The 9446-nt window shown below is 45.2% G+C and overlaps 1 protein-coding gene across 1 annotated transcript; it reads right to left on the reverse strand.

The window, feature by feature from the left end:
• Window positions 1–1005: 1005 nt before the first annotated feature.
• On the reverse strand, window positions 1006–8530 carry LOC108499187. Its single transcript, XM_017818775.1, has 8 exons — window positions 8509–8530; window positions 7892–8003; window positions 7077–7221; window positions 5875–5988; window positions 5160–5304; window positions 3946–4094; window positions 3307–3446; window positions 1006–1990 (listed from the first exon to the last, which is right to left on the reverse strand). The coding sequence occupies exons 2-8, from the start codon at window positions 7995–7997 to the stop codon at window positions 1869–1871; spliced, it is 921 nt and encodes a 306-aa protein (XP_017674264.1). The 5' UTR covers window positions 7998–8003; window positions 8509–8530; the 3' UTR covers window positions 1006–1868.
• Window positions 8531–9446: the final 916 nt, after the last annotated feature.

Consider the following 9446-nt stretch of genomic DNA (forward strand, 5'->3'; position numbering starts at 1 on the left):
TACCTTCTCCTTTAGCATTCTAAATAACTGTCCATCATCAAACAATCCTTTAGTTTTTAATGACCACCTTATCCAGCCCCTGACTAATGACACATGGCACCAACAGCCTTCCTTCCTGGAGAAACACCCCCTCTACCTCCCAGCTTTAATTGTCTGTCAGAGGACTTTGACTTTTATGACAGCTTTTGTGCCTCTGTAGAAGTCAGTGGCAATATAAAAGAGTTCACCCTTACCAATGTGCTTTTTGACTCCTTCAGAGAACTCAAAGAGGTTTATGAGACACGACTTCCCTCTACAGAAGCCCTGTTGACTCTCCTCAGATAATTAATTGCATTCTGTGGTATAGTTTCTAGTCATTTGGCCAGCACAGACATAAGGTACAGACACCAAGAAACCTCCTGAAGGCTTTCTTTAATGTCCTGTGGAAAGTCTGCCCTGGTCCAGGCGCTGTTTGCAATGCTCTTGCTTGGGAGGATGCAAAACCCTCCAGGGCTCCCCGTGCATTAACTGCTGCACAACCTCACACCAGCTACTCACCTTGCCTGGACCCCTTAATCCACGTGCCAGTGGATTTAATACCACTGTATTAAAGAAGGCAGCTTAAGGAGAGGCTGCTGGGAATTTACTAGCTGGGCTCTTGGGAGGCAGAGCTTATAAAATAGAAACTTAATGAACAGGGTGCTGGGCAGAGGAGTTTAAATCATACATAGCAATCTGCATCCTCCTGTAAGGCTGACAAAGGCGTTTTCAGTGGAAGCAGCTCCATCCAAGAACATCCCAGCAAGGGATCAGAGTCACCGTGGAATCCCGGGCATGAGTGAGGTAGGAGCCAAGACAGCTGCTTTAGATGATCTACAGAGTTAGTGGCACAGTGGCAGAACCAGCTGATTTATTAGAAAATAAAACAACATGCCAGAACGATGAGAGGAATTGCATTACACTGCTTTTGGTTTTTGCTAAATGTAAACAATAACACACATTATTTTAGAATTTAGCTTTGCAATAGTATTGCAAGATATTCAATATCTGAAAGCACCTGCCATGTAGAAACACTTTCCAGACACCTGTGAGGCACCACCAACTCTCGATTAGGCACAGGAAATAGAGGCAGTGGTCCAACAATTCAGTCAACCCACTTTTAGGCTTCTTAATACCAAGTAAGAAGTAGTGAAACCACATGAGAAAGGCACTGATCCAGGATGAACTCGCTCTGCCGGTTCAAATATTATTTTTTTTTCTTAAACAGGCTTCCTTTGAAGCAGCAGGCTTCACCCCAGATCAGGTACCATCTCATCTGTACATCTAACCTCCTTCCAGAGTGGCCACAAACCATCCTCCAGCAGGAGACATCCAGCCAGCACAAGCTCAGGGAAAGGCAACTCATTTGTGTCAGAAGTCTTCAGTCACTCCTCCTGCTCCCTTGTCTATCAAACATCAGAGCTGACACTGTAAAGGTAGATATCAAGCTGTAGTATCTGTTTCTATCATGCTGAAGAGAAGCAGGAAAGGAAGCAGTCGCTGCCTGCAGGAGATCTGCTCACAGCACCAGGACTTGTGGATACTGAGGACCTCCCACTGGCAGCTCTCCTTGCTCTGGTAGGACCAGAGAGCTGCAGCTCAGGCATCACAGAGGTGCACAGGGCTGCTCAGCTAAAGGACCTTTCCCTGCACTTTTCCAGAGTAAAAGCTGCGAGTAGCTCATCCGAGAGAACGTGGGAGCGAAACAGGTCTGCAGACACAATCTACCTGCCTTTGGGATGGAGAATAAGAGGGAAAAGCACAAGGCAATTGATACTGGAAGGAACGACCAGCAGATGCCCAATTCTTTTTTCTCCCTTTCAAGTATCTGCCACAACATGCCAGAGGTCTCAGGCCACTGTGCCTGACGGGTCTGTGGTTCCTGATGCTTCCAGTGGTCTCTTATAGTGTCTCCACGTGACTAGTCCCAACCGAACAGCAAAGATCAGGGAAGTCCCTGCCAGCAGAACAACTAGAAACAAACCAAAATGAAACAAAAGCATGTTAGAGCATAAGAGAAAGACATGACCCCTCTTGTCATACCCCAGCTCTCAGTACTGGGGGCATTCAGGGAAAGAGAAAAAAAAAAAAAATCCCCTGTATAGGATCCATTGCCCCCAGAGTTGTATTTCTCAGAGTTTCACTGCTATACAGTCAAATCTGCTCAATGTTTCCAGGTCAAGGCATGTCTAAAAAGGGGGAGGCTTCATGGACACAGGAATTAAAGTGCATTACATTAACAAAACACTCCAAGAATAGTTGAACTATATAAAGAAACATGGACAAGTTTGGGAAAAGCACATTCTTGTCCTACCAGCCAAACAAGCTCAACCACTAAGATTTAAGTTTTGCTGGTAGAAATGCACCTACTACAGGAACACAGGAGACAAGCCTCCAGTGCCCCCATACCTGTGGCAGACAAGCTTTTCCAAGTCCTGCTTGATGCTTTTAGACATGACCAGAACTCCAGCTGCACTTACAGCAAAAGGAACATGTACTGGAATGGTTACAATGGTGGTACCAGTCCAGAAATTAGCTTTAGCCACTGGTATGTGGCAGTGGGAAGGCTGAAGGGTGGGAACATGCTCCCTTCTGCTGACCCCACAGTGGGAATAGGCATCTCAGACTGCTACAGCAGGATTCAGAGTTCACACAGCTCAGTCCATCTCATGCCAGCATAAAACTGCTCATAATGGTATAGCTCCTGCCAGACTGTGATTGTACAGAATTTGGACAGCTTAAGCCCTTTTACAATGGATGACTACACTCAGCTCTGGTACAGTGTCTGGCAGCTGCCAAATAATCCCAGGAAAACTTGTTAAGGCCGGCCTGAGCTCTGCATAGGAGAGGAGCATGTGCAGGGTTTTGCATTATGAAGCCCTCCATGGATCAGAAGCTTATGCACTGCTCCCATATCCCAAACAATATAGGGAAAATGGGAAGTCCACAGCCTTCATCCCAGCCCTGCTTTTCCCTTGGCCCACCCTGTGTCAGATGGACTAGCAGAGGACCCAAGTGGGTGATGGAGGATTGTGGGGCAAACACATAGAGCTCAGAAGTGAACTTGAGTCAACACAAGGTTTGCATTCAGCCCCAAGGTTCATGGTCACTGATTTCTGCTCTACTCTTTACTTAGCAGAATAAATACCTCCAAATATATCCCTGTTTCTGCTTTTAATAAATAGCACTTTTCAAGTGGCAAGCTTTCTGCCCCTAATACGCAGTTAGAACGTGGAATTGTTTACTGCCCTTCTTTTGCAGGAGGTGGAAACAGTCCGAAAGATTCACCTATGAAAATGTTGTTGGTCACTGGGGATGAAAACGAGCTGTTCTTGCATGCGCTGCCAATCAGAGCTGTTATGACCACTGGGTAGATTGTGAGGTTATAGCGGACATACTTGTCAAGAGAGAAGTTTTCTAGGTAAAACCTGTGAAGAAAAAGAGTGACCAAAGTAAGCATTTTCTCCACTTTTATTTTATTTTTTTTTTTACATTCTCTAAGAAAGGAATTAGACAAAGAATGGGGGGTTTGTGGGCTACTTTGGACCGTAGTCCAAAATTTTTTTACTTACTAAAATTCAGAAGATTCATAAGTCATTTATTTAAGGTAGGTTTAGGGGAAAATAGAGCCATGTTTCATATGTTTTCCATATCACACCCTCGTCTGTACACCTGAGGCAGGTTGGGCTCATGCAAGTCACAAAACCCTGTTCCTGGCCCACAACATGCAGTTATTGGGATTCCTGAGGGTCAGGGAAGAAATGCTCTGCCCAGTGTCCCAGTTCATCTGCCACAGATTATAACAGAGGTCTTTGTGCTCGGTATCGGGACAGGGACAAACTACAAACAAACAGGGACAGACAGACACCATTTGTGAGAGGTGGAAGGGGTCTTTGAGGCTTGGTGGGAACCCATGAGGGCGCTTACCATATCACCAGGCAGAGAGCAAGGATGCTGAGAGAAGCAGTGGTTGCTTTCTCGTGGGACACATTCCCCTGGTAGATCAGCACAACGGCGAAGTTCAGCAGAGTGGCGATGGTGGTCCACGTTCCATACAGTGCCAGCCCGTTCTGGACCTGCCACACAGCACAGCAAGGGGACAAGCAGTGATAAATGGGGTAATCTCTGCCTTCTGTGACCCAGAGGCCCTGGGGCAGTTAAGCCAGACTTCTGGACCCAGCTGCGGGAAAAGTCCCTCAGGATGGAGAGGCATAGAAGCCTTGGAGTCCCCAAAGAAGTCCAGGGATACACCCCAGCAGTGTGTTGTACAGGTGTTGCAGGGAAGTTCAGTACAGGGGTGTAAAGAACAGAACCCACTCTCAGTTTGTGTTAAAAGATGTAGGCACGTTTCCAGAAGGGTTGGTAGGAAGTTTTCCGTGCAGAACTCCCCCTCCACCAAAACCCCTATTTTCTTCTTGGGTGGTTTCTTACTGCTGACCTGCTTTCTCACTGAGCAGCCCCAACATTAAGTAAGGAATCAAAGGTGGTTAAAGCACACACAGGCAGCCATGGGAGTGCAATGCGAGATGTCCTGGATAGAAGAAGGCGGCATCAAGGTAGCAGGTTTGAGCTAGGAGAGAGGAACAGGAGTGATGGAGTATGAGCGTGTTTATCTTTTTTTCTCTGTGACGTTTGCCAAACAATCCCTCTTCTCAGGGACAGCAAAAAAGCAACTCCTTCCAGAATTTCACAAAACTCAGAAAGACAGCTGCATTTGAATCCTTGAGCACTGTACACTTCCCCATATAAGAAATATATAATTTTTTGAGGTCAAATGTCAGGAACATCATGATCAGCTACAGCATCAGAAGCCACCCTTAGCAATGGCTTCTCCCCCTGCAAGAAATATTCTCCCCACCCCAGATGCAAGTTTGGGCTGAAGTTTTCCCACTCCACTGAAAACTTCACTCTGCAGCAGCTGGAGAAGTACCTTGCTCTGAATCATTCCCATGGTGTCCGATGGGAAGCAGATGCAATTAAGCCTGTGTGCACCTGCAGCAAGCACAAGCCAAAGTCAGGGCAGAACTCTTTCCTTACCTGTGTCCTGCCATTAATCTTTCACTCTTGATACCTCCAACACTGCACAGAGGGGGGCATTTTTTAGCATTTACCCACAGCACAGCTTCCCAAATGCTACCTACCAGAATGCGGATGAGCCAGAGCTCAGCTTTGTGACCCTTCACAAACCACGAGGAATAGATGCTCAAGGCTCGGTGTGAAATGAAGAGGGAGGCACACGTGGTAAGAGTGAGGACTACCAGGAACACCAGGGCTGGAAGGAGGTATCTAGGACAAAGAACACACACACACACACAATAGACAGTACATTTTTTTCAGTGGTGTCACAATGCTTTAATTCATAGCTTTAGTGTTTGGCCTTTCCTGAATTTAAGTTGATCAGCCTTTAATAAAGGTAATCACTACATGTAGCCCACATTTTGACATTCTGCTGTTGCTGTTTTACTCTGTTAATCACGAAGTTATTTTCCTAACTGCAACTAATTTCTTCACCTCTTGACAGTGGTGCTTTTATAAGCCCTTAATGTGGCCATGATTATGAAAACAATCCAAGGCAGGGAGCGTTTATGAAGAGAGGCATGGCTCCTGTCTTACCTGTGGAGGTAAAAACATAGAAGAGCAGCAGCTTTGAGGAGATCTTAGACTTCAATGACCAAGCTAGCTCATGGGCAAGATGACAACATCATGCAAAAACTCCAGACTTCTATGAAGGCTGTGTTTTGCCAAGGCCTGCCATAGGGTTTTATAGCTGTGATTAAGTGTTCATACATAGAGGAAAAGGCAAAATGGAGTACTGGGGCATTCTGAATGAGTGCTAGAAAGCAAAAGGCAACTTACTCTCGGTCCCACAGAAAGAGCCATCCAACATTGAGGCCATTATTCAGACACCATGCCACATAAAAAGGTATTGGCAGCAAGTCTGGCTTTATGAAGACGCGTCCAAGTTCATTCCTGCCAGAAAAAAGTGGGCATGGAGAAAGGAAAACACTGACCAACCAAACTTTCCTGGCCTCATTTTCCTTATACTACCAGGGACTCTACACTGGAGTTAAATATTCCAGTTAAATCAGACTATTTCTCCTGTGCATCCTTCTCTGACACAACACAGTCCCTGTGGCTTTCCCCGTCTGGATACTGTCCCACAGTACAGAACTTCTTGCTGGTCTCTGCACCATCACAGGTACAGTGGATACTAAGGACTGCTCCACAGATGCTGTAAAGCTTGTGCCACTGCTGGTGGCAGCAATGGCGTGGTCATGGAATTTTAGCCCAGTTCCTGGGGTTTTTGGGATCACTGTATGAGTATGTGAGTATGTATTTTGTGTGTGCTCATACACGTGTATGGACTGAGTGGTAATTCTGTACAAACACACACTTCATTCTTCCCTCAACATTTAGTGTTCCTCATCACCAACTGAGAGATTTCTTACAAACCATGGAAAAATAGCAGATACACAACTCCAACTAAGCAGTCCATGGTCCCCCTTGACAGGAGAGGTACAGTGTAAGTCTGCCCCACGGAAGACATCATGGAATACTACAGATACTGCAAGGAACTGCATGAGGCAGTTACTGACCTCACAGCCCCAGAAAAAGCTTGAAGTCCAGTTCAACAAGCCAAGAGACCCCCCAGTGGTGATTCTCTGATGTCTAACAGCAAGTAAACTCAGAGCATTAGATCCATAATCCATTAATTTTGCCCCTGTGGATTGTCAGCATCTAGCAGTGGGTAAGTGCAGGTAAAACTGTCAAATCCCACGAGTTAGTGGAAATGAGGCCTCACAGAGCAGTTTACACACTGATACCTGTTCACATGTTAGAGCAGTTCATGTACACCTCCAAACTGCTTCCCAGCTTTGGATGCTCAACCTAAGAGGTGCTCCAGCAGCAGTCCTTCTGCATGCCAAGTCAAGATAAATAGCAATGGGTTTACTCTTACTAGAAACCCCAGAAAAGGGGCTAAGACTCTGAGCTACTACAGAAAGGAAGAGTCACTGTCCCTTCTCATCTATACCATAAACAGTAAATAGGGAAAATACCTTCGACAGATCCCTGACAAGGCGTAGAGAAGCCAGGCGAGCTGCCAGGCATAGATGACATTCCAGATGAGGAAAGTCCAGCCAGCTGGTGTGAAATCAGTGCTGTACTTGTCTGAGATGTTTCCAGGGGTTGTCCTGAATAGACCTGTGGTGGTGAATGTTATTGCAGGCAAAACTGTTACTACATCCTAAGGATGGGGAAAGACTGCTGATTTCCCTCACCCTTCAATCTTCCTCCAGATTCCATCCACACCCCAATGGGTTTGGGGATGATGAAAGCACACCCTTGGTGTAAACAAGCCACATGCTGCAGTTGGCTTCCCTTTAGACACCCATTATGGGATCACTGTCCCTATGGGGAACCCCGAGCACCTTCCCTCTTATACAGAACCAGAGGAGCCAGCTGTGTGTGAAATCCAGAGAAAAGCACAATGTCAGTTGCTGGCAGATTCAGCTGGGAAGTGCTCAAACATGACACCACTGCCCTCTATAAACACCACTGCCCTCTATAAACCCACAGCAGCAGCCTGAACATCTCCCAGCAGGGACACAAGGGCAATGTCTGCAAAAACATTGCACCACTAGATCAAGGTTCACCAGGGACGAGACCATTTCCTTGGATTTTAAGGGACTAGATAGGGCTCAGGCATCTGGCTGTAACACCTGGAGGATGCACCAGCTACTTCCACCTTTCACAGAACAAGGTGTATTTGGACAGTTGATGAGCTAACAAACAGATCTATCCCATCCATATATCATCAAACTGTAGAATGCATGAAATCCACCTCTGAACAAAGACAATTTGCTTGTGTTACCTTTGAATATCCCAGTGGCATTTCCAGCGTTCATTATCACCATGACCGTGAAAGTAGCCAGAGACAGAAACATCACCAAAACCTTCAACTTGTGTACAGCATCCATCTTACCCTGCAACATGTTAGAGATATTGTTTGACTACCCTAGAGGATGCCTGGATTTGTTCCTGTTCTGTAAAACAGAAACTGTTTTAGAAATAATGTTGTAAATTTCCAAATTTTAACTGCTGACTTTTTTTCATGGTGTTTTCATTAGAACTAAAAAGGCCTTGCATGGGCTGGGAGCACCTGTGTTTGAGGAGACCTCACTAGGTGGTAGAATGGAAATGGGAAGCCATTGGCTGTCCAGTGAGCAGCCTGCTCCATCCCTCCATGCCTCCATCCCTTACTGGCACAGAGCTAGAGCCATAGCTTAGGTTTGCCTAAATCAAAGGTTTTAAGGCCTAGATACTCAGCCAGCAAAAGAGTGATCCCAGCTTATTTACATCACTATTGCAGTTTTACTGAAGCACACAGGCCTATCAGTTTTACCCACTCTAGGAAGCAAACATGAAAATATTGAAGTCTTGGCCTTGCAGCCAAGTGCCTTTTAGTTCAACATAACTTTTCACATTTACCTCTCTAATCCCATAACTCCTACAAATTAACTTCCTTTCATGGTGGTATTACCTCCTCATCTACTGGCTGCCAATAAGATTTAAATGCTTTAGCAGGTCTCAAGAACTTTATAGACTGTAAAATCTACATACTACGTTTTTTCAAGGTTAGTAAGTAGTAACTTGAGCTTTCCCAAGTGCTTTCCATTAGTCCAGAATTTGTTCTATCATGGCAGAGTTCTGTGCCACCTCTAAGAGTAAGCATACATACATCCAAACTATAGGCAACAGCCTTTATTTCTCCTCACAGCTCAGCACTTGAGCTGCCTTCTCTGTACAATGCCACTCTAATGCCTTCCAGGGCTGGCAGGAATAACAACTGGAGTCGTTCCAGGTTGCTCAGTCTTGAACTAATAAATTTCAGTTCCCACAAAAGTGGATGGTTTTATAGTTCCGGGCTTTGTTCATTGACTGAGCTGCATCCAGACACGCCACAAGGAAGTGGGAAGGGAATTCCTGTTTTCTGTAAATCCATACATGCTTTTCCCTTTTCAGTTCTCTCTAAGTGGAAAACCCACCCTTTTTTAAAATAAAAATTAAAATCTTATGTGGGAGAACTCATTTAACTCAAGATATCAAATCCCAGTTAGATTTATGTCAGTCAAATCACAAAACAACACGCTGTCTTCAACAGATACAGTGGATTAGCAACTTCTGAAAAGAAAAATCCACTTGTACTATTAGAGATATCTTTTCTGGCTCAGGAAATAATTGACATGCAGATTTCTGAAAGCCATGAAAACATAGGAGAAAAATATCACTGTACACTTGTCAATGATCAAGGAAAGAATATAAGAACAGGACATTTGGCCGCTCCAAACCAATATATGGGACAAGATGGTCCTTTAATCTCACTGTCAGTCCAAATCTCTGTCCTCTTGCAGTCCTGTAATTGTCTT

Source organism: Lepidothrix coronata, unplaced genomic scaffold, assembly GCF_001604755.1.
Source record: "Lepidothrix coronata isolate B3197 unplaced genomic scaffold, Lepidothrix_coronata-1.0 Scaffold71, whole genome shotgun sequence".
NCBI classification, from domain to species: Eukaryota; Metazoa; Chordata; class Aves; order Passeriformes; family Pipridae; genus Lepidothrix; species Lepidothrix coronata.

Excerpts from the sequence above, each read along its gene's own strand:
- LOC108499187 (XM_017818775.1), bottom strand. The coding sequence starts at position 7,997 with ATGGATGCTGTACACAAGTTGAAGGTTTTGGTGATGTTTCTGTCTCTG. Across the intron at positions 7,222-7,891 it reads TGCCACTGGGATATTCAAAG|GTCTATTCAGGACAACCCCT; the intron begins GTAACACAAGCA and ends TCACCACCACAG. Across the intron at positions 5,305-5,874 it reads CTCTTTCTGTGGGACCGAGA|ATACCTCCTTCCAGCCCTGG; the intron begins GTAAGTTGCCTT and ends TCTTTGTCCTAG.